General features: G+C 34.9%; 1 protein-coding gene across 7 annotated transcripts in view; it reads left to right on the forward strand.

Annotated features, from left to right (window-relative positions):
* PCDH15 (protocadherin related 15) overlaps positions 1-26,194 on the forward strand; it is a 734,454-nt gene that overhangs the window by 547,234 nt on the left and 161,026 nt on the right. For all 7 annotated transcript variants that reach the window (XM_047760762.1, XM_047760764.1, XM_047760769.1 and 4 more), the window contains 3 exons: positions 3,448-3,753; positions 10,981-11,205; positions 23,301-23,417. In XM_047760762.1, coding sequence (XP_047616718.1) covers positions 3,448-3,753; positions 10,981-11,205; positions 23,301-23,417 — 648 coding nt within the window. The remainder of the gene's footprint in view (positions 1-3,447; positions 3,754-10,980; positions 11,206-23,300; positions 23,418-26,194) is intronic.

The following is a 26,194-nucleotide window of genomic DNA, read 5'->3' on the forward strand; positions in this document are numbered from 1 at the left end:
AGGACTGCTTTGCTTTAAGGAAGTACTGTTTAAATTAGCACTTGAAAGATGAGTGGATATTAGTAGCCTGGCGAGTAAGAGTAGAAGCCCTCTAGGAAGTTCCTGCTGTGACTCACTGTAACAAACTGGCTAGGATCCATGAGGATGTGTGTTCTATCCCTGGCCCCAGTCAATGGATTAAGGATCCAGCGAGCTGTGGTGTAGGTCACAGATGTGGCTTGGATCCTGCATTGCTATGGCTATGGCATAGGCCGGCAGTTGGCAGCTCCCATTCAACCCCTAGCCTGGGAACTTCCTTATGCCATGGTGCAGCCCTAAAAAGCAAAACAAAACAAAAAAAAACCTCTCTACACAGAGGCTTTAGGGAATTTGGAGGTTGGAGAGCTTTGCATTATTCTGGAACATAGTACAATTAGCATTTAATATGGGACCTCTTGGCTATGTTAAACATCTGAATATTCTTGGAGGCAATGGAAATCATTGAAGGATATTGAATGGAGTGATGTCATTTATCTTTTACAGAAAACTCTCCAAACAGAAATAACTTAAAAGAAAATAATGAAGTAATCTAGTAATCCAAGCCACAATTGATAGTGGCTTGAACCAAAATGATTAGGACTGAGATATTGCATATAGGTGGAAACAATGTATTATAAATAGAATATGGATTTTTCTGTAAATACTCTAATGCCTTGCAACTTGTTGCCTAATACCCCAATGTATCTCACAGCTAGGAATATTAAACAGACATAGTGAGTATTAAATGAACCTTTATGAAATTATTGAATAAATAATTAATAATGTAAAGGATATAAGGAGATCTCAGGAACACCTTTATTTCTTATGTAATATATTGGGTTGATGGAAAAACTATTTACCAAAATAGAGGAATTGGAGATGAAAAAGACTTGACATAGATATAATCAAGAGTTCAATTAGGGATATGTTTAGCTTCTGATTCTATGGTAGACAGAATTAAGACCCCCAAATATGTCCCACAGGTGAATATGATACCTTATATAGTGCAGGAAACTTTGTAGATGGATAAGGTTAAGGACCTTGAGATGGAAATTTTATCCTGGACCTTCCAGGTGGGTCCATTGTCCCCATATAAGCCCTTAATAGTGGAAGAGGATGGTAGAAGAGTAGATCAAAAAGATGAGATAAAAGAAGGAGTATATATTCAAAAGTATGAGAAAGACTCAACCCACCATTCCTAGCTTTGAGAATAAAAGAAGTGTGCCATGAGCCAAGGTATGTGGGTGGCCTTTAGAAGTTTGGTATAATCCTTCCATGACAAGTAAAAAGGAAGTGGATATCTCAATCATACAACCTGAAAGAACTGTATCCTGTCCATAATTCAAATGAAAAAGGAATTAAATTATTTCCTACAACCTCCAGAAAGGAACATAGCCCTGCCTTTACCTTGATTTTAGCCAGATGAGGCCCATGTTGAACTTCTGATTTATAAAGCTATAAAATAATAAATTTGTGATGTGTTAAGTGAGTAAATTTATGGTAATTTATTATAGCAGCAATAGAAAACTCATATAGATATGCATGAGGCATCCTAAGAGGGTTATCAGTTAAGTAACTAGACAGAAATAGAAAAATACACACGTAACATCCCCTCCCCCTACAAACATATACATACACAACTATATTAATTAAATTGAATCATTCTGTTAAAATAAGTCTTCTAATATGGGGATAAATAAAAACATACCTTGAGCAAGAGTCCTTTCAATTACTGACTATATAAATGATTGAGTTTGTGATCTTGTGTCTGTGAATCCCCACAGACAGAAAAAGTCATTGAAATTTTAAGTGTTTGTGTAATAAAACAAGACCCACTTAATGGATTATATTTTTCTATTTAAGCAGTGATTTAAGACAAAACATAATATTTTTTTTGGTTTGGTTGGTTGTTTATAGAGAAGGTGGCAGTATTGTTGTTTGTTTTTTTTCCAGTAAGATGACTAGCTTGACCAATGTCAATAATTTGTAAGACAAATTCTAGATGGAATGTAAAAGCAGAAGAAAATATGTCTATGGAAACTTCATCTTTTTAATAGTATTTTTGTCCTCTTCAGAACTCCTGCATTTCTTCTATCTTTGCTCAGGTTTAAACCTCAAGAGGTAAAACCCTCCCAGAACATTTGTGTTTTGATGAATCAAAGGGACACCTCCTGCTGGAATGTCTGGCATTATGACATTCAGAAGGAGCACATTTAGACACACAACTTTCACATCATGGGCTTTATCATTTCAAACAATGCACAAGCGTTCAACAAACCAACCCCACATGCTTCCCAGGGCTTGTAAAAGTGGCTATACATCTGCATATGTGAATCAGAGTATATCATATAGCATTCCAGGCATTTTTTAAGGATATTAAGGGATTACTGTGTCCCTGGCTCATAATGCAGCCAAGTGTCTTGTTTTCCTTCCTTAGTGACAGTTTGGAGCATAATTATATAATATTTTATGGCTTCTAAGATTTATTCCAATTTCTTTAAGGAACAACAGCATAGAACTCTAACACAAATGCATAGCATTTGAAAATGAGCTGTCAAAATTTATATCCCAATTAATTGAGTTTTAGATAATATTAATTCTCGTAACACTCCATCAGAATATTCACTCAAATTTACTCATTTGATGCAAAGTGATTTAATATGACTTAAAATTTTCAGTTACAATGGGTTTATTATAGCATCAACAATTCTCAGTTATTTGAAAATTGTATTATAATAGTAAAGAAGAACCTTTTTTCTACAGATACAGTACTTGTATTTGGGTTTTGGGGTATTTACTTTTAAATCTCAATTCCATGCATTAATTTATTAATTCCACATATATTTATAAAGTAGTTTTATATGTGAGGAATTGCCTTAAGGACTGGGGCACTGAGATGTTTATTTCTTGTGTAACCATAAGCAAGATAATTAAAATCCATTAAGCCACAGTTTTATCATTTGTAATAAGAAAATGAGACCAATGATATTTTAAATTTTATTCATAAAAACATCATGAGAATTAAATGCAGCTTTATTTATATATGTGTGTATGTATGTGCATAAATGTGTATGTGAATATATAAAGTGCTTGAATTTAAAAAAGCTATGGTATCTTAAGTTCCCACTTAGGTTATGTTTAATTAAAAATTAAATGTGTTTTTTTAATTTTAAAATTCAAAATCTATGAAAGAAATTATAATACAGAAAAAAATTCAACATTTTTAACATTTTATGTCATAATATTTTTATTGCTGTTGACATCAATTTATGTTATGCTCATTTTGAATGAAGAATATCAATTAAACTATAGTGTATTTCTTTTCATGCTCTAGACTTTTGTACTACATTGTCATTTATCTTTTTAATTTTCTCCCTCAGGAAAAAAATTTGGTACTATGTGATTTCCTTTGTTATTAATTTTACTTAGGCAACCGACCCTGATGCTGGGATAAATGGTCAAGTCCACTACAGTTTGGGTAACTTCAATAATCTTTTTCGAATCACATCCAATGGGAGCATTTACACAGCTGTGAAGCTTAACAGAGAAGTCAGGGACTACTATGAACTTGTTGTTGTGGCAACTGATGGAGCAGTGCACCCTCGTCATTCAACTCTAACACTGGCCATCAAGGTTCTGGATATTGATGATAATAGCCCTGTGTTCACCAACTCAACATATACTGTTGTCGTTGAAGAGAATCTGCCAGCCGGGACCACTTTCCTTCAAATAGAGGTGTGTGGAAGAAGCAATTTTTTCATGAATTCTATAAGATTTGTCATTGGTGTAGGGTTGACAGTAAATAAATAAATAAATAAACAAGGCATTCATATAGTGGCTCAGAGGGTTAAGAACTTGACATAGTGTCTGTGAGGATGCAGGTTCAGTCTCTGGCCTCACTCAGTGGGTTAAGGATCTGGCATTGCCATGAGCTGTGGTAGAGGTCGCAGATGCAACTTGGATCCCACATTGCTGTGGCTGTGGCATTGGTCTGCAGCTGTAGCTCTGATTCAACCCCTAGCCTGGGAACCTCTATATGGCACAGGTGTGGCCATAAAAAGAAAAAAGAAAAAAAAAACAGTTAAATTTCAATATCAGATAAACAATGGGTAAATTTTTATTATGTCTCTCTTAAATATTACACATTGTATTTTATCTGATGACCCTATGTTAGAGATATACCAGAACTTAAGGGGAAAAATGCCTTTATAAGAAATTAAATAACACTTCTTAATAGACTTCTTTTTTATTTCTCTTTTTTATAAATTTAATTTTTATTATGGTAGATTTACAATGTTCTGTCAATTTCTGCTGTACAGCAGTGACCCAGTCATATATATATATATACACATACATTCTTTTTCTTATAGTATCTTCTATCATGTTCTATGTTCTATCACAAGTGATAGGATATAGTCCCCTGTGCTATACAGCAGGATCTCAGTTATTTGTCTGTTCTAAATGCAATAGTTATCATCTACTAACCCCAAACTCTCAGTCCATCCTGCTCCCTCTGCCTCTCCCTTGGCAACCACAAATATGCTCTCCATGTTTGTGAGTCTGTTTCTGTTCTATAGATAGATTCATTTGTGCCATATTTTAGATTCCACATGTAAGTGATATCATATAGTATTTGTCTTTCTCTTCCTGACTTACTTCATGTAATATGAGCATCTCTGGTTGTATCCATGTTGCTGCAAATGGCATTATTTTTGTTCCTTTTTATGGCTTAGTATTTTGCCATTGTGTATATATACCACGTCTTCTTAATCCATTCATCTGTGGATGGTCATTTAGGTTGTTTCCATGTCTTGGCTATTGTGAATAGTGCTCAGTGAATATAGGGGTACATGTATCTTTTTGAATGAAAGTTTTGTCTGAATATATGCCCAGGAGTGGGATTGCTGGATCATATGGTAGGTCTATATTTAGTTTTCTGAGGAAGCTCCACATTGTTTTCCATAGTAGTTGTACCAATTTCATTCCTACCAACAGGTTAGGAGGGCTCCCTTTTCTCCACACCCTCTCCAGCATTTATTATTTGTAGACTTATTAATGATAGTGATTCTGACCAGTGTGAAGTAGTACCTCATTGTAGTTTTGATTGAATTTCTCTAATAATTAGTGATGTTGAGCATTTTTCATTGCCTGTTGACTATTGGCTATCCATCTGTCTTTGGAGAAATGTCTATTCAGGTCTTCTGAGTATTTTTCAATTGAGTTGTTTGTTTATTTTGCTGTTGAGTTGTATGTGTTGTGTATATTTTGAGATTAAGCCCCTGTAGGTTGCATTATTTGCAACTATTTTCTCCCATTCCATAGATTGTCTTTCTTTTCTTTTTTTTTTTAAATGGTTTCCTCTGCTATGCAAAAGCTTGTCAGTTTGATGAGGTCTCTTTGGTTTATTTTTGTTTTTATTTCCTTTGCCTTAGGGAAGTGACCTAAGAAAACATTTGTACAGTTGATATCAGAGAATATTTTGCCTATATTCTCTTCTAGAAGTTTTATGGTGTCTTGTGTTTAAATCTTTAAGCCATTTTGAAGTATATGTAGATGACATATATCTACATAAAAACTACATGAACTGATCAAGAAATTCAGCAAAATGCCAGGATACAAGATTAACATTCAGAAGTCATTTGCATTTCCATATACTAACAATGAAATATTTGAAAAGGAATATAATGTTGCTTTTTAAAATTATACTCCCAAAATTTAAATACCTAGGAATAAACTTGACTAAGGAGGTGAAATATTTATATGCTGAGAACTACAAAACATTAATCAAGGAAATTAAAGAGGATTCAAGTGGAAAGAGATCCCATGCTCCTGGACTGGAAGAATTAATGTTAAAATGGTCATATTGCCAAAGCGAACTATGCCAAAATGGCCTAGAAATCTCCAGCTACAGATTTAATGCAATTCCTATCAATTTACCCAAGACATTTTTCACAGAACTAGAACAAATAACTCAAAAATTAATATGGAACCATAAAATACCCAGAATTGCCAAAGCAGTCCTGAGGACAAAAAATCAAGCAGGAGGCATAACTCTCCCAGATTTCAGTCAATATTAAAAAGCTACAATAATCAAGACAGTGTGGTACTGGTACAAAACAGCCATACAGACCAATGGAATAAAATAGCCCAGAAATAAACCCAGACACCTATGGTCAGTTAATCTTTGAGAAAAGAGGCAAGAATATAAAATGGGAAAAAGACAGTCCCTTCAACAAATGGTGCTGGGAAAACTGGACAGCTGCATGTAAATCTATGAAACTAGAACACACCCTCACACCATGAACAAAAATAGATTTCTTTTTTTAGTTTACAAAAATAATGCTAAATATTTTTGTAACAATTAATAATATAATAACCTATTTTTTAAAAAACTTAATAATCTCCCACTTGTATCTCCAAAGTTATTCAGTATTTAATTTTTATGTGTATATTACATTTATCTTTGTGCTCACACAAATATCAAATAACTATTTACATATATATATACATGTATGTGGGTGTGTACATATATATACATGTACATACATTATACATATGTATAGAATTATCCCATATTTCACAGAAATAGGATATTTTTCTACCTGTTATTTTATAATTCTTTTCACTTTTCATACACAACCAGCATCCTTCCCAAAGTCTGTCTCTTTTTATTAGCGTCTTCATAGCTAAGCCTCTTTTTTCCATTCTCAAACAAAATATTATCACAAACTCTGGACATTATGATTTAATAGGTTAGATTGGTTTAGAAATCTCCATTTTTAAGCATACCCCCTCTCCCATGTTAACTCTGACACAGATGGTCAATGAAGTATGTTTTGGGAAAAACAACAACAAAAAAACTATAATCCTTTCTCAACCTGTAATCCACAACTTGAATTTTTTTTACCATTAAATATGTTATATAGCATAATAAAAAGAATAATTTAACTGGTAAGAATAACAAAAATAATACACCCTCTGAAAATAAGTAAAATATAAAATGCATAAATTGGTTAAAAAGCAGTGTTAACTGTATAAATATGTCCTCACAATTTGTTACATCTTATTAATTCTTCAATTTAGGCATTACACCATTCTAGGTGATGTGATAAACAAGACATTATAGACCTTACATTGTACCATGGAGAGAAATGGTTATTAATAATACAATTGTAGAACTGTATTATTTAATTGGACAGTTGTATTATTTAATTATAATTATCATAAATTCTTTGATGGAGAGGAAATCAGAATCAGATGTAAGGAGACTTCAGCATTCCAAGAATGATGTCAAATGACTCCCTTCATAGTGGATTATGCACTTACTTACTATGAGATTTATTTATTCTCTAGAGATTCCTTGTTTGTGTCATCAATTGTAGATTTGTGGTTTGCAGTTATTCTGAAGTTTTGATGTAAGAGTCTATATGTATATGAGATTGTTTTAAGTTGTTGTTCTCTTAATTGAAAGTTCATCTCCAGTGTCCTGCATTTGTACCCACTTCTTCTCATGATTTCTGATTTTGGTGATATAATTGTGCATGGATGATTTCGTATCTTTACTGTATATATACCTTTACTGGTGAGCCTTGTCATTTGTGGTAATTTTGTTTCCTGTTGCTGTCTTTTCTTTTCTGTCTAGAGAAGTTCCTTTAGTATTTGTTGTAAGGCTGGTTTAGTGTTGCTGAATTCTCTCAACTTTTGCTTATCTGTGAAGGTTTCGCTTTCTCCTTCAAATCTGAATGAGAGCCTTGCTGGGTAAAGTCATCTTGATTGGAGGTTTTTTCTTTTCATCATGTTAAGTATATCATGCCACTCCCTTCTGGCCTGCAGAGTTTCTGCTGAAAAACCTGCTGATAATCTTATTGGGGTTCCCTTGTATGTTACTTGTTTCTTTTCCCTAGCTGCTTTCAAGATTTTCTCTTTGTCTTTAATTTTGGTCACTTTGATTAGAATGTGTCTTGGTATATTCCTCCTTGGGTTTATTTTATATGGTACTCGCTGTGCTTCCTGGATTTGAGTAAGTGGTTCCTTTCCCATGTTAGGGAAGTTTTCGGCTATTGTCTCTTTGAATATTTTTTCTGTCTCCTCTCTCTCTTCTCCTTCTGGCACCCCTATAATACGGATGTTGGTGCATTTAACGTTGTCCCAGAGTTCTCTGAGACTCTCTTCATTTCTTTTCAGTCTTTTTTCTCTTTTCTGTTCTGCATCCATAATTTCCACTAATCTGTCCTCTACCTTGCTTATTCGTTCTTCTGCCTCCTGTATTCTGCTGTTAGCTGCTTCTAATGAATTTTTTATTTGTTATTGTATTTTGCATCTCTTCTTGTTTAAGTTTTATATCTTGTATCTCTTTGCTCAGCATTTCCTGTAAGTTATCCATCTTTGCCTCCAGTTTATTTCCAATGTCTTGCATCATCTTCAGCATCAACAGTCTAAAGTCTTTTTCCTGGAGGCTAAGAATCTCCTCATCCCTTAGCTGATTTTCTGGGGTTTTTCCTTTCTCCCTCATCTGAGTTATAGTTCTCCGTGTTTTCATTTTTATAGGGTTTTGGTGTGGTGACCTTTTTACAGATAATAGAGTTGTAGCCTCTCTTACTTCTGGTATCTGTCCCCCTTGTGGCTGAAGTCTGTATGGGGGCTTGCTCTGTGGGCTTCCTGATGGGAGGGGCTGATGCCTGCCTACTGGTAGGTGAAGCTGATTCTAATCCCTCTGGTGAGTGGGGCTTAGTCCATGGATGGGATTAGAGGCAGCTGTGTACCTGAGGGGTCTTTAGGTAGCCTGTTTACTGAGGGGTGGGACTGTGATCTCACCTGGATTGTTGTTTGCCCTGGGGCTCCTCAGCACTGACTGATAGGTGGGGCCAGATTTTCCCAAAATGGCCACCTCCAGAGAAAGGCAGCTGCTGAATATTCCTGAGAGCTTTGCCTTCAATGTCCTCCCCTCACAACAAGCCACATTCACCCCTGTTTTCCCAGGATGTTCTCCAAGAACTGCGGTCAGGTTTGACCCAGATTCCTATGGAGACCTCGCTCTGCCCTGGGACCCAGTGCACGTGAAAGTCCGTGTGCATCTTTTAAGAATGGGGTCTCCATTTCCCCCAGTCTTATGTGGAGCTCCTGCACACAAGCCCCACTGGCCTTCAATGCCAGATGCTCCAGGGGCTCATTCTCCCAGTGCCGGATCCCTGCATGTGAGGGTTTGATGTGGGGCTCAGAACTCTCACTCCTGTAGGTGAGTTTCTGTGAACCAGTTAGTTTTCAGTCTGTGGAGCTTCCCACCTGGGAGATATGGGGTTGTTTATATCACGAAATCGCCCCTCCTACCTCTTGATGTGTCCTCCTCTTTGTCTTCTGGAGTAGGGTATCTTTTTTAAGGTTTCCAGTCCATTTGGGTGGAGATTGCTCAGCCTTTAGTTGTGAATTTTGTTGTTTTTAGGAGAGAAGTTGAGCTCCAGTCCTTCTATTCCACCATCTTAATCCAGAATTCCACAACTTGAATTTTCTTAGCATGCACTTCAAGAATTTGTTTCTTCCATAATTCAACTCAATATATATTTACTTCATCAATAAACATTAATAATGCTGACCAGGGAGAGGACCACTATTTCTCCATTTATTCTTCGCTTCATCTATTCGTTCATTAATTCATTCACTTTTTCAACAAGAATAGTTTAAATGTTTACTGTATGCCACATCATTTGCTAGACTCTGGATTCAAACATGAATAAGACAGACTTCCTGGTCTCATCTAGTTTTCAGTCTGGCATAGCAAATGTACAAGTAAACTGGTCATTCAAATAGAAGCCCTCAATGCAAGTGGCCTGGAATATCACAAGTGGAGCTCTTAACATAATCTTAAGAACAAAGAGAATACTTCTTGGAGGAAAAAGTTGTGAACTAAGGGGCAAATAAGTGTTATTTAAGCAAAAGTCAAGAAAAAATATCCCAGGCAATGGTAAGAATCTGCTCAAATTCCTAGAGGAGAGGGGAGAATGAGGGGCTAAAGGGCTGGAAAATACATATCAGTCCTTCTCACTGTATGAAGGAACTGACCCAAAATGAAATGGAAAACAAGGAAAAGGAAAAAAAAAAGTGGGGTATAAAGATGGCATTTTCAAATCTGTGCTTTAACAATATCTTTCCAGCTGGGATGTGGATAGTTGTTTGGTGGGGGTCAAGACCGAAGTTCACACAGGTATTTGCTTTACTGCATTCACAGTCACACAAACCCTGACCTTCCCCATTCCATCCTCTCTCCATTCCACTTCTTTAACCAGAGTTGCCTTTGCCAGTCTGGACTACTAAATCAAACAGTTATCTGTAAGACTTCCATTAAGACCTGTTTTTTTCAGCTAACATACCACTTTTTTTGCTTCTTTTTTGGTATTTGTGTCCTATTTCTTCTTTGAGACAGTAATCTGTAGGGTAGGAATTGTGTCTTTATTTATCTTGTGCATCTCTGTAGTAAATATTAGTTAAATAAAGGGAAGTACAATAGAGTCATCTCCAGAAATGTTTTATAGGATCTTTATTGAAAACATATTATTACTTATATTGGGTTTCATATAGTCCCTTAATAACCTGTTATGTTTATGGAAAGCATACAATAATACTGTTATATAATCAGCAGGAAATAACAGATAATCACATATAGAAATATTTATTTCTTTATGGTTGTATGATTTTTTTAATTAGCAATTTTTCAAAATAGATATAAAAACAAGATTAACAGAAACAAAATCCCATGGGTTTCTGTCTATAACTAAGTTTCTGTCTTTCTTTCCCCTTCCCTCTGTCTGGTAAATTACTTTAAATAAATGCTTTTCTCTAAACCATGTCCTTTGATCATCATTAATTTTGTGCTGTCCTGGGCACTGACATATGACTTCCATCAGTCCTGTATTTCTTTATTTTGGCAATGGCACTGATATAACTGTTTTTCTGCTTAACTTGTCACAGGCCAAAGATGTTGACCTTGGAGCAAATGTGTCTTATCGGATAAGAAGTCCAGAAGTCAAGCACTTTTTTGCACTACATCCATTTACAGGAGAACTCTCCCTTTTAAGGAGTTTGGATTATGAGTCATTTCCAGACCAGGAAGCAAGTATCACTTTTCTAGTGGAGGCCTTTGATATTTATGGAACAATGCCACCTGGCATTGCTACTGTCACAGTGATAGTGAAGGTAAGGAATACAGATGACCTCTAGTTGCCTACTTTTCTCTCTCTGCACATAGTTTCTGTGCTTTTTATACATACTGTAGTATAACATTTTGGATCAGCAATTCATAATTATACAGTGGTATGAGACCTAGAACATAAATTTTTGAATGTGAAGCATTTATAAAGCATTTATAAAGACTTGAGGAATGACTGTGTTATTTAACTATAAAAAATAAATTTAAAAGAACTGCTAAATACACATTCAAACACTGTGGCTCCCTGAGTCCACCATTAGGTCTGTGACTTCAATCAAGTCATAATTTCTCTAGACTACACTTAGTCCAAATTCCACAGTACCAGCAATAACACCTTCATCCAAACTGATTTTTAAAAAGATTCTGAAAAGTTTTTTAAACTTTTTTTAAAAAGATTCTGAAAGTTTAAGAGTTCTAAGGCCTCGAGAACTATATAGTTTAGTTTAGTTTAGTTTGGAACCCAAGATTCTGGAATGAAATAAGCTTTTAAATCAGATGGAATTGGGTTAATAAAATTCTGGTTCAAATATTTTCATGTTCTATGACCCCTCTAGACTTACTATCTAATCTAATAAAATACCCTGTATCAAATGATTGCTTGAAAGAGCATATCATCTTCAACCTTTAGGATTTCTTTATTTTTAAAGTGTGCATTTAAAAGAAAACATGAGGAAAAATTTATCAGTTCTCAAATATTATTGTACATAAAGGTCATCTGAACTGCATTATAAATTTTCAGATTCTTTTGCTCCTTCCCAAAGGGGCACCTTTCTCACAGAAGCATCTGAGATATCAGTATATTAGAAAAGTACAAAGATGATTCTTACACAAGTTGGTATCAAATATTATTAGAACATACTTTAGTTACAAATTTATACATACGAATGATCTACAAGTTGCTGTTCTAAGAAGTTTAGTATTAAAAAATGACTTCAATGACATTTCTTTGGTGACATAAATTAAAAGTGCTCTCATATACATGTTTTGTATGTTTTTGGATTGGGGAAGAAAATACAAATTTGAAACTTCCTTCTTAGTGTGTTTTTTCTGGTACCTAGCTGGAGTTTGAATGGTTAAAAAGACAGAGTTAGAAAGAAACAGAGAGACTTACACAGAGTGACAGCACAAGAGAAGGAAAAGGAAAAAGGGAGAGTGAAAATGATATAGAGATCTATATAACAAATTAAAACTTTACAAGGAAACTTAGAGAAATTTTCAGTAATTCCAAGAATGAAATATGTGACTAAAGTTGAGTAACCAGATTAAGTGTCCTATTATATAGATATTTTGATTCATATTTTATTCACAAATGTAGCTATGTTGTATCCAAAAAAAATATGTGATTGATAATTATGGCTCATATTTTGTCAGGTGACCATTGAGAACAAGTTCCCATGTTTTAAAAAAATCCATGAAATTAGGAGTTCCTGTCATGGCTCAGTGGTTAATGAATCTGACTAGCATCCATGAGGATACAGGTTGGATCCCTGGCCTTGCTCAGTGGATTAAGGGTCTGGTGTTGCCATGAGCTGTGGTGTAGTTCATGGACATGGCTCAGATCCCACATTGCTGTGGCTGCGGTGTACGCCAGCAGCTACAGCTCTGATTCTACCCCTAGCCTGGGAAGCTCCATATGCTGTGAATGCAGCCCCTGAAAAGAAAAAAAAAAATTCTATGAAATTAGAAGAAAATGTGGAAGTAGGTATAAGTTTTGAATTAATGTTTAGTTAAGGCTTCAAACAGTAGGATTGGACTACAAATTTGGCAACCACACACTGGTCTACTATACAGTGGAACTGTTTGTACTTCTCACAATTGTCTTTCTTCACAAAAAATGAACCATAACTGAATAGGATCACACTATTTGACTCCTCACCTCTGTGTTGTCTGATCCTGGAGATCATGCAGAAAACTATAGGAACCTCTGTTCATTTAAAGTTTGCCACCATTTCATTTCAAGTTGTATGTGTTCATATGAATTTCTTCTAATTAGTTCTTTTGAGGTGCCTAGATGTACAGTTTTTAATGTGTGTGGGGTGAATTGTTGAGCAGAATTCACCTATGATAAATTACTCAAGATTTTATACCATCTAGTACTTGTTGGCTACCTAAAGAATGTAAAAAGTACTGCGGATGACTTCAGTTCCTGAAATTTCCATAAAGGGCTATATATAAAGTTACAAGGCACAGAAGATCATGGGCAACTTTTCTACAGAGCTCATTTTTATAGGACACTGCAAAGTATAAATGATGGAATAAGAAAGCATCACTTATGTTGAGTTTTTGTTTGATTGTTTAATGATGACTAAGGTTTTCTTAAAATTATTGATGTGGAAACATAGAAGGTTATTAAAAATTTCACAATATGTGATTAGCATAACTATATCATATAGGTAAATGCTCTAACACTCTTGACTGTAAGATCTTTGAATGTGGAATTTTTGCATGTTTGTAGTTGTTGTTAACATAATCCTACTGTCGGAGTGTGACATGGGGATTATTCTACTGCCTTTTCTCTACAGTCGATTTAGGCTTATCTGCTAGTATACACATGATGTTGTTTCTTCCCTGGAGTCCCGCTGTCTCCTCTGAACCGCACTGGAAAGGAGAATATAAGTCCTTTCCATTCTCAGATGCTGTAAGCTTTCTGGGGAGTTTATTAGGGTCTGGATTCCTCTTTCTCAGGGATCCACAATGATGCTGTACCTACTTCTTCCATTTTGTATTTCTCTCTCCTAAGGAATTCATCTCTTTGAGAGCTATAAATGTATCTATTTCAGGGACTTAAAATTTTGCTCAGCATTAATTTCTCTTTGGGAATAGCAGCTTGAACTATCGCAGTCTTTTCTCGGGTAATCTCCTTTTCTGTTTATATCTGTCTTTCCTGAGACAATGATTTTCATTGCTCTCATACCCTGGGGAAGGATCAAGGGAACAAAACAAGATCATTGATGGCCTGAGGGGCTTCAGTTCATATTTTGAAATATTATTTTGCCTCACTCTTATGATATGATGTTTATAAATTTAGAAATCTGCTGATAGAACTATTTTAGGAACATGATAATAATATTGGTGGTGATGAAGATGTCATGATAAGTAAAAACATGGAACAGACTAAGATGAGACTGATCTAAATGAACTAAACGAGAATGGCTTTTGGACCAGGTACAAAATTAAGGACATCTTAACCTGGTCTCGTTTTCCCCTACGTTTCCATGGCATTGAATACTAAAAATTTTTTAAATAGAAAAATGGTCCACCTACTGGTAGTTCTGGACAATAAGGAACGATATGCTACTAACGGCCTCCCCCTTAGTCTTCCCAGATTTAAAGATGGATGCTCAAGTGATACATAGCCTTCTTGCTCAGGATGGATGTGGTTGATAATGAAGTTATAGTCCTTCATAAACTCTAGCTTGGCTGCTCTGGTTTCAGTTTAGATTTCTTTTCTTAGATTTCTTTTCTTTTTTTTTTTTTTTTGATGGAAGAAGTTATTAGAGTCAAACTGAGTCTAAAACTATCATCTCAACAAGCAGGATGCCCACTAAATAAGCCTCATTCTCTGAAACTCAAGTCTCTCAAAATGCTGTCCATGTTCCCTGGCCATCTCTTTAATACAGGAATATCACTCAAGTCTTCTACATGAGCCTGTTGGAAGAAGTTGCTCATTGATAGGTTCCTTCTTTCTTCATAAGCAGAAGAGTGTTGATTCAATTTTCATCGTTTCAGTTGCTCTTTTAGAGAAGTCAAACCATTTCATTTTGGTCAGGTCTTCCTAACCTATACAAAGTTAGTTCTGATTTATTGTACATTTAAAACAAAACATTCAATATTTAATTCCAGCCATTTTCAGTGCCACTTTGTTTTATTTTTCAAGGTTATTTAAGCTTAATAAAACTTGTTGAATTTCTCCAAATTCTGATTGACGCTTACTTTCCTTTCTCCTGATCACTTAGGGTAAGATTATCACAAAGAGAACTTTAAAACTCTATTGTACACTCTTGGGGCCCATAAAAATATCATACTTGTTTGTTTTGAAGGGGATAATGGGGCACAATTCTCATTTCTCCACAATTGTAAATCTTTCCCAAGCTTGCAAATTTTCTGCTATTGGTCTGTTTACTTGCAACACTGACAAGCTGTTTTGCTGATAACATAATTGCATGGTATTTGCCAAGAGATATTTCTACCCAAAACAGGTACCACAGGGAAAGCATCTTGAAGATCTCTCTTTGAAAATGAGCAGAAACATAATTTATTTTGTAAAGAAGGAAAAAAAAAGAAAGATCAAAGGCTTAGTATCTAGTCTATCAAACATTTAAAATTAGGATGATAATGGACAAATTGAAGAAATATTTATCTCAAAGGAAAATATTTCACAGTAGTAGGAAAGTGTAATTTTATCACAAACACCTGCAAAGAGCTTTCTTAGTATCAAATTTCAAAGATCCAAACTAAAACCAATGATGATCATACAAATAATATATATTTTTGTTGCAAAGGTATAACATTGATAAAATGAGGCCTTTTTCATTGTACATTTATTGAATAGCTATAATAATTGAATCTGTGATAATACTAGTAAATTACATGATATGGATAAATCTCTGGAGAATCAAAAAAATTCTAAATAATTTTAAACGTAAAATCCAGAGAAAAATCTGCCCTTATAAGTTGCATTATAATATATAATATAGAAAATACGTGGAAGGAAAAGGTTTGTTTTCTATAGCAAGCCAAAAGCTGAATGCAAGTTAGAAAATTTGAAATATTTAAATATTGTATGCAATAAATATTATATGCAATTCTGAGCAGCATTAAAAGGAGTGTAAAGAACTTGTCCAAGATAAACGGATGACTTAAGTCATTTGTTGATTGTAATTTTAGGTAGAATGGCTGCACGGGAGTTGGAGACAGAGTGAGGGAGACACTTCTGTGGGGGAAGGAGACTGAATTCACCCCTGGTTGTGTTTGCCTATAAAAGAGGGTGCAGGTATGGGACTAGGGGTAGGTGGAAGAGTCCGTAATGAAAGACCATCTGTAAGAGCTGGGGTTATTAAGAAATACAGTGAACCTTGGAGAACAGAGCTTTCATTTTCATCTTTGAGAGAAGTTTCCTCTTCCAGGAGGAAAAGAAATGTTCCTACTCCCATAGAATATAGGAAAGACAATAGATAGAAGCTCTTTTTCCAGATAGAAGCTCAGTGCCCAGTACTAAGGCTTTATTTTCCAAATCACAGACACCTGACAGGCAGTGATGTGCTGCTGATGTCCTGTAGTCATAGAGTCCTAGTTTTGATTTGGTCAAAGGAAAGGTGGCTTAAGAGACCAGTAGGTAGTCCAGGATTCAAACACATCAGACATTTCAAAACTTATAGCATCTTCCCTTCCCTTTCTTTGGAGGGAGGAGATTGAATAAAAGATTATTTCAATGGACCAGCTAGTGGGAGTATGATCTAATGACTGCTCATTAATTTTTATGACTTATTGCTTTTCCCCTTAAGGGTGGTTGATCTGGCGAAAAATACCCATTTTGTACTATAGCTTTCAAATATTTCCCTCTATTCTATCCTGAAATCTCAGATTCTTTTTCTTTTTTTCTCTCGTATTTTTAGGGTCACACCCATGGCATATGGAGGTTCCCAGGTTAGGGGTCTAATTGAAGCTGTTGCCGCTGGCCTACACCAGAGCCATAGCAACACCAGATCCGAGCCGCGTCTGCAACCTGCACCACAGCTCACAGTAACACCGGATCCTCAACCCACTGAGCAAGGCCAGGGTTCTAACCCTCATCCTCATGGTTCCTGATCAGATTCTGAATTCACCCCTGGTTGTGTTTGCCTATAAAAGAGGGTGCAGGTATTGGACTAGGGGTAGGTAGAAGGGTCTGACAGAAACTCAGATTCTTACTAGTATATTATTTCTAGCATATTCTCCTCCATGTTTAAAGAGTCTGAATGCATCAGGTAGGGCTGGGGCTGAATCAGGTAGTTTCTTAATATATGGCCTCCTTTTCTATTCTAGTTTTACAACTAGCATGTAATATTTCTACTAAAGAACCAAACTAAAGGCGACAAATGAAAACGCACATGCCCAGAGATAAAAATAGTATCTCAAACAGTAATAATTCATATTTCTACTGGTATTTCTTATGACTCCCCAGATAATACCCAGTGATTTCTAGGAGTCCTCCCAAAATGCTTTCTTTGTATACACTATTAAGTATTTTTACTTTTTAAGTACTTTTAACCTTTAGTAATTATCACCTTATTCTTTGCCTGCCAAGGCAAAGGAGATCAGGCTTGCTACTGCCACAAGTCTCTAAAATTAAACCGTCCCCCAGTGGGGGTAATGGGTGCTAAGAAGCCTTGCTGATACTAGTTACTGCTAAGCCCTGGTACCATTTTCCAGTCCCATCATGACTATAGCTGCTATCTCTCCCCTAAAGAATTGGCTGCCACTTACAGGCAGGGCAGGCACTCTTTATATATTGGGGTCCCTAATATGTAATCTGAAAACTTTAATTCAGCAAAGTCATACAATAACCCTAACTAATAACTTGGGCCTTCAGTATATTAATGTCTTCAGGGTCTCTCATAATATAATTCATAGAGCACTAGTTCCTCAAGATGGCAATGTGTGTGTCATATACAAAGAATTACAGAGAAAAATGGATTTAGGAAACACTGGTATATACAAAAATAATATTATATATTTATATTATATATTATATATATTTCTACAGTGTAGGTCCTTTAAATAGGAGCCTTAAATATGCTAGTGTACATTGTGAATCTCATGAAAATAAAATGTGATTTCCCACACTTGATCATGGGCTTTCTTTTTATTTGTAAAGCTTCTGATTGGACTGATTTTCCAAAGAATCCAATTTGGGAAAACCTTTATTAAGTTTTAGTGAAAGCAACAATTTGTAGGTTAAATATCAATCAAATTGTTCTTTCAAGTGTACAAATACAACTGCCACAATTCTCTCTCTTTACCAAAAAAAAAAAAAGCTTTATAAATGATTATAAAAATTATCTTCAGGGAAATAAATTAGCATTATACAATATTTAGAAGATTACCAGGTCACCAAGAAAAAAAAAGTATAGCAAATAGTTAGAAGAATCCTTAAAAATGTAAGATATTTTTGGAAAAGAGGTGGTTAAAACTTTATGTGTGGGATTTTGATGAAACTCCTACTCAAGTCATTTTATGTATAATCTTCTGATGGCTTTGCAGTTCCATTCTCACCTCCAGGTATCAGAATGATACCTTTAGGATGTGACACATCAGAATTAAATCTTTGTTCTCTCCTTTATTAGCTGGATAATCATGAGCAACTTCATATCTCTAAGCTTTAGTTTCCTTATTTTAAAAAGAAGAACAATACTAATAGCCAACATATATTTTAGGCAAATTAATTGAGATTGATAAATTTAACATACCTAGCATAATTCTTGATAAACAGTAAAAATAAATTATACACACATGGACACACACGTGTATAATTATCATGAGCTTTTGAGAAAATATGAAATAGGGTGATAATATTAGAATCTGCTCCAAGATTTGAGCTCAGAATATGCATATATTCTCCCAATTGACCACAGTGGCATGGGTTGGAAAAAAATTTCAAAAACATGTCAACTTCATTCCCCCTATATTACCATTCCAATTCAGGGATGGGAATGGAATTACATATCAAATCAGTGGGTTTGTCAGCATTGCACAGTGTTAGCTTCTTCTGATTTAACCATAAATCTTGAAGGACTCTTTCACTTGCCAGAATGCATGAGTAATGAGGCAGGTGCTTAGATAACAGATGCATGCTATGTGAAACTGAGTTAAACTCCTTACTGTATGTTCCCATCACATCCTTGTACTTCCTCTTTCAGGACATTCATCACACTTGATAGTATTTAAATATGTTTTTCTTTCCACACTAAACTGTAAGTTCAGTACCAGCAGGCCCTATACCTTCCCTTGTAGTAACCATATCCCCAGCATCTAAAGTACTGCCTAATTCACCATAGGATTCCCATCAATATCTGTGATACTGGGAGCCATAGCGTATATTTTGCTACCTGTGGCAAAGCATAGCATTGATTACCTTACATTAGGGATGATACTATCCCCCCAAGAATCCAGAATAGCTTCAAACTCAGAAACAAAAACAAAACAAAACAAAAACAAATTTAGGCAACTAAGAAAGAAGCTTTCAGTACAGGTTTGATCCCCCAGAAAAGCTGAGATAAGTTTGTGATTTGTGTTTAAGAGAGCCCCATGCAAAACAAGAAAAGGAAAGATGTGTTTGGTTGAAGATGGGGCTGTTTTAACCCTATGTAGCTGAATCACAAGAGAAAGGATAGAAGTTAGAAAAGACAGACAAGTAAAGAGGCCAAGAGGGAAGAAATAGCAGAAGGCAGATAATAGGAGAAATAACAACTGGGACAGCAAACAGGGGGTGTTTGGTAGTAGAAAACAGTTGGTAACAGGCTGAGAAAAAATCAACTCTGTCCTCTGCCAAGGAAGAGGAAGTAACAGCTCCATAAGCCTTAAGGGATTTCAGCAAGCAGGGCAGCCAAGGGCTCTACGTGGATAGTGCTAACACTAGATGATTCTATAGAAATAACTGAGGTCATTCTACCCATGGGCACACAAATCTGGTCTCCTCATAGAGAGGTTAAGATGACGGCTGGCATTTTCTGTATTTTTATCATTTAACAAGATCAGAATATAACCAGTTAGTATTTTTCTATCAGGAAAAAAGTCTCTTATTCAGAACAGTTTTACCCGTAATTCTAGAAATCAATTTTTTTTTTTAAAAAAATGTATTGGGGTATAGCTGATTTACAATGTTATATTCAGGTTTACAGCAAAGTGAATTAGTTACACATATAGATATATCCATCTTTTTTCCCCAAATGGGTTATTATGGAACACTGAGTAGACCTCCTTGTGCTATACAGAAGGTCTTTGTTAGTTATCTATTTTATATATAGTAGTGCATATGCGTTAATCACATCCTTCCCTTTGGTAACCCTAAGTTTGATTTTGAAATCTGTAAGCTCATTTCTGTTTTATAAATAAGTTCTTTTTTTTTTAATCATCTCTTTCACTCTGCTTTTTGTAGAGACCCTGCCATTAATTTGTAAATTCAACAGCAAGTTCCTATCTTCCTGCTATGCTCACTAAAAAAGCTGCCTTGAATTTCCTTTGTGGTCTACCAAAGCAGAATTGGTTTCTGTGATTATTTCATACTAGAATTTAGAAAATAAATAAATGAAACTCATATTTTCTTCATCTTAGCTAACTGTTCCTTCCCTTCAGGTGCAGTTTTAGTTACTTGACACATGGAAACTAATTATGCTTACTTGCACAACATTTTTTTTCCTAAGATCAAGGCGTAGTTCTAATTGAAAACCATGGTAACACCCAGAATATTCTTTAGAAACATGAAAAGTAATTCTTGTTCATACCAACAAAAATTATAGCCACAGAAAGCAAACTATTATAAGTCTTACTGATAAAATCTTTTAGCAAGAGAACAGAAAAATAAATATTTCTTTTTGTCAATACTGCCCTCTAGTGGAATAATTGACAACAGAAAAGGGATTGCTTTTGGAGAGTGGAGTTTATTCCTTAATTTGCTGCATAGTAGAGGGTTTGTACAGAAGCAGATTTACGTACATTTCTTCAGACATCCCTGGAGCATAAATATAATGAACTATTGATTATTCTCGTTGGCATTGCATTTCAATAAATTCTCTCATCTGAAATAATGCAGTGTGCAAGAACTATGTGCAACTGACTGCACATCTTAGCTGCAGTGAAAGATTGTAACCTCAAAATATGTACAATGTACCATAAAAAGAAGTGCAGCTACAATAACTGTATTGATTTATTCTTCATCCTGTCAAGGGCAAGTCGACTAAAGGGGGATACCAGCCCTTTAGTGGTATTCAGTTATTTACCACCTTAGGTTTCTGTATAATCAGTTTGTGAGGCCAGCTTGTAAAAATGTCCACTGAGCATTCAGTTAGAAGGTGAATCTGGTGAATACTTTCCCAAAAAAGAAAAAGAAAGAAAGAAACAAAAAGAAAGAAAGGGGAAAAAAGTCCACTGTACTCAGAGCTTTTAGTAGCTGTATTGACATAGCTGGGAAATCACATATTTTTCCCACCTGAAGAATCAATCAATCTAAAAAGTACATGTAACATAAGATTTTTAATGTACTGGAGAAAAAAAGGAAAAGGAAATTCATAGGAACATACTGAGTTTATGTGATTTGGGATACTCATGAACAGAAAAATCACAAAGTTGGGCTGTTTCTTTCCTAACCTTCAGATGTTACACTTTAGGGGTACAAGAGCAGTCCTACCCCCTTGGTTACAAGATTCATACATTAAATTAATGGGCAGTCTTGATAAGAGCAGGAGAAAGGGTACGTGCAAATGTTTTATATATTTACCCCCTGTCTGGAACATCAAGATCAATACCCTCCAGTGTTCTTATTACAGAGAACCAGTGTAGCCTAGGTTTATTTACTTGTTCAGATTCTAAAGCTCATTGTTTATAAAATCAGTCTTCTTTTTCATAGCAGAGGTTGTGAATACTACTTGCCAAAACAGAAGAGGTTATTTTTTTATTATTTTTCAATTTTGCTTACAGTTCAAGATCTCCAATTTTTATTAGAGTCTGCAGGCTTTTTTCCTGTTCACAACTCAGAAATCATCTTTGTTGTGAACATGAAAGCAAGCTCTATTTGATTGTGATAGTTAATTATCCTGACCTCTTTGCAAAAAGAGGTGTTTATCATCAGTTAATTTGTGTATTTCCAATTTACATTGTGCAGGAAAATTGCTGTATCAGAGCAAATTTCAAAGACTGCATAGAATAATCTTCTAATTTTAATGGCAAGTGAGAAAAGACCTGGAGAATAAGATAATTAACACACTTAGCTTTGGGCTCAAATATGTTTGACCCAAAGTACCCAAAACAATGCAGGGTGTAATGATTATTTTAAAATGAGTAAATTTAATAAATATGTCAGCCGTGCTAACAAGTATTATTTTTTGAGAAAAAAATATGCAATTCTCCATAAAAGATAAAATGGTTGAGGAAAAAAAAAGTGGTCTTGCTCTCAGGAGACCAGATTAATTAGTTAGGCTTTGATGAATAAGTAGGGTAATTTAGGTGGATTTGCTATCCTATCTACAGAGTCAGTAACTTCACCTGTCACATGGCAATTAGGTGACAAAGTCAAGAACATCTTTTTCTTGAATCAGCACAGTGTCCCCAGTGCCTAGCATTGGTTCATAAAATTGGTAAATATCATTTAATGAATAAACATGAATAACAGTGCATTTATATTATTGACTTGTGAAAATTTTAAAGATGCATATAAATCACTCTTTAAAACTCTTTAAACAAATTAACATTGTTTTCTAACTATAAGAACACTAATCCTATGTGTCATTATTGTAGTATGCAATGGGGAAAATATTCTTTAATCACTTTATGTATGTAAAACTGTAAGATGGCATCAAAGGATACTTCACAATTCACATTTGAAATGTTCTAATCATACCATTATGTTAAATATATAAAGAATTTCCAGTTGCCACAGAAACATTAAAGAGTTTTGTTTAAAAGGAACAAGAAAATAAAAGATCATTTTGTAGACCTGTCTCATAGAAGGCCCTTTTTATGAACTATATTTCTACTTTTTAAAGTTCACAACTGCATCATGCCATTAGAAGTATCTTTAGAGAAAATTTCGAGCAGCATTCCGATATTTGAAAGTGTATTTGGAGGAGGGCAGAGGGTCTGACACACCTTTTACTTGAGTAGAATGGCCTTCAGTAGAATGGGGTAGGCATTACCCATATTAATATTGCGTAGTAACTCTGGCAGTTTCCTCCAGGTGCCATTCTGAGGTGAGTGTAATGGAATTGAGAGGATGGAAGGCTGACAGTGGCAAGTGGGTTGTGTGCTATGAAGAGATGGAGCCAGTCTAGTCATGGTGTACCTAACCCAGTTTCAAGAGAAGCACTAAAATCTTAATTGTGTTTTATAGGATATGAATGATTATCCTCCAGTATTTAGTAAACGGATCTACAAGGGGATGGTGGCTCCCGATGCCGTCAAGGGTACACCTATCACAACCGTTTATGCTGAAGATGCAGACCCTCCTGTAAGTAGAAGATGTTGATTAATACTCTGAACTAAAGTGAGGAAAACCTTTAACACTCATAAATGACCCACTTCCCAAGACAGCATGGACAGTTTTTGTGAGTTTCCACAGGCACCAACTATATTTCAAGTGATTATTATTGAACTTAGGCAATTAAGGATATGCTTTTTGTTTTATTGGAATTCAGAATTTACTATTTGTCGATTTATCAAGCACAAACAATAAATATGCACAGAAAGAATTGCCTACATTTGTAATCAGTATCATTCAGGTTTTTTATTTAGAACATTGTAAGAATAGCTTAACCTGGATGTTTTATCCTTATGTATTTTCCCTTTTATTCATAGTTTCGTTAGCAATCACTAAGCCAATTTATGACATAGTATTATACTAAATGTGTTAATTATGATAAACGAATTTGTATTGTTTCTGGAACATTTTTAATAGATTATTATCCAGGATTTTACCTCTTTTGAGATACCTCAAATTGCCTTTCGAGTTAGAGGGTTTCCAATTAAAATATTAGTATAATAGATTTAGGTAAATTTTCCTTAATATTATTTCTTTTTTTTATGCTATGCAGTCCTGGCTGTTGTTTTTTAAATATAGTTGATTTACAATGTTCTGTGAATTTCTGATGTACAGCAAAGTTACCCAGTAATACATATATTATTTCTTAATATATTAACATAGCATATAGAAGTATTAGTACCCATATGAAAATACTTTCTAAATTAACTTGAGTGCTTTATAGATATTAAATAACTTGAGTGCTTTATAGATATTATTTATTCCCATAATAGCTGAATGGTGAATATTTAAGTATTTTTTACTTTAAGCTTACAGTATAAGTTAGTGGCTGATATATTCTAGAAAAATATTAAAAGCATTAAATAAGCCATTTCAGAAAACTAAGAAAATAGAAAATAAAAATATCTAATAAAAGATGAATGGCAGTCATAACATTTTTCACCTTCAATTGTGACAAGCCATATAAAGTCTCTTGTGACTATGAGGTCTTGAAAAATAATAATGTTAACATGAAAGCAATGACCTTTCACTCAGAAGTTCCTTTTCTCAAGTGTGTTAAAATGTCTTTGAAACTGATTTATTGCATCTTGGGAAATACAATAGGCAAAATTTCATAGCCTTGAACACACCAGTAGAGATGGTGAATGTGAACTGGTGATTTGTCTGCTTCTTAAGCAAACTGTCAGAAGTAAAAAATACTTTGAAATTAGGAATGCACATTCAGTTCTATTCAAGACGTGTTTTGAGCACCAACTCCATAGTGATCACTGTGCTGCACTAATCAGTTCTTGTTCTCCAGAAACTGACAATCTTGTAGCAAAAGCAGAACTGTACATAGATACTCTAAAGCTCTGTAGTGAAAGAGTATAAGTATAGGGGAGGAAGATTTGTCCTTTCTTTTCCTCTAGGTTCTTTGGTAGTCTAATAGTCTAACAATTTAATTGACATAAGACAGATTAATAGGAGAAAAACAAATTTAAATTTGTACATATGGGAGTTCATAAAAATACAGTGCTCAAAGAACTGAACAAAGCAGGCAGCTTTTCTACCTTTTAGACCAAGAAACAATACATTTGTAAGAACTGATAAGATGAAGGGTCTGGCTTGCGGTAGCAGTTAGTAAGGAAGTAACACAGTTTGCATACACAGCCTTCTCGTCCTTGAATTCCCTGGTGGTGAGGATGTCTCTATTTCTCCTTGGATAGGGAGGATGCCTTTCACGTGGGAGATTTATTTCCTGCTTTCAGGGGGACAAAGAAGAGTCTGAGTGTCCTTCTTACACTGGCTGTTTCTTAAGTAACTTTAATTCAAAATAATCAATATGCCCAAATGGCATATTTTGGGAAGCCAGCCCTATCATAAGCAAATGAAACATCTTAAAACACTCATATTCCTAAGAAATTTTCATTAGCACAGAATTTAAGATAACATTACTTTTAATGACATTAATGATGAGAGACTTAGAGTAGGCCTGCTGTTCACCTATGTGGAATAGATTTCAAAGTCTTAGTATGGACGGCAGAAATCTCACTTCACCTTCGACACCTGTGACCTTGGTACCTGGTTTAACATTCAGTCACTGCACTGATAGGAATGACGTGGTCTTGGTCTGTTGGCTGTTTTCTCAATAAGTTATATCAATACCTACAGTATTTACCAAAAGAGACAGCCTCCGTTTTTACTCCCTAAAGCCCTTTTATAGAAATTTACCAGGTTAAAATGCCATATTTTTTTGGAAGAAGCTCTTAGGTTTGCATTCCAAGTAGTATTTAACATTTAATATCTAACACTGGCTTTTCAGTAGATGAAAGGTAGATGCCAGTCATTCAGCTAGAATACTGAGCATGCTTATTTCAGTTAGCAAATATATATTTCATCAGACTCAGTTTAGATCCTTGAAACACGAGCAACCTTTTGGTATAACTAGTATTCAGAACTGAATTTTCCATCATTGCTATATATCACGTCCCTTAAATTAGCATAGTAACAATTTGACTGCACCTATGCCAGTCTGAAATAAAAGCTCAATTCCATAAAATTTTCTAGAAGACAGATATTTTAATATACAACCTTCAAACTTTATGATTGAGTTTTACTTTTATTATTTTATGTTGGTGCCATAAATACAGAAGTTTTTTTTGGATGGGTTTGCTGAGTGTTTTCGATTCTGTTACTATGGTAGATATTTGTTAATTAGAAGAAGATAGTTTCAATTTTATATTCTTCAGGGCTCTTACGTCAATTCC

Source organism: Phacochoerus africanus, chromosome 15 (assembly GCF_016906955.1).
Source record: "Phacochoerus africanus isolate WHEZ1 chromosome 15, ROS_Pafr_v1, whole genome shotgun sequence".
NCBI classification, from domain to species: domain Eukaryota; kingdom Metazoa; phylum Chordata; class Mammalia; order Artiodactyla; family Suidae; genus Phacochoerus; species Phacochoerus africanus.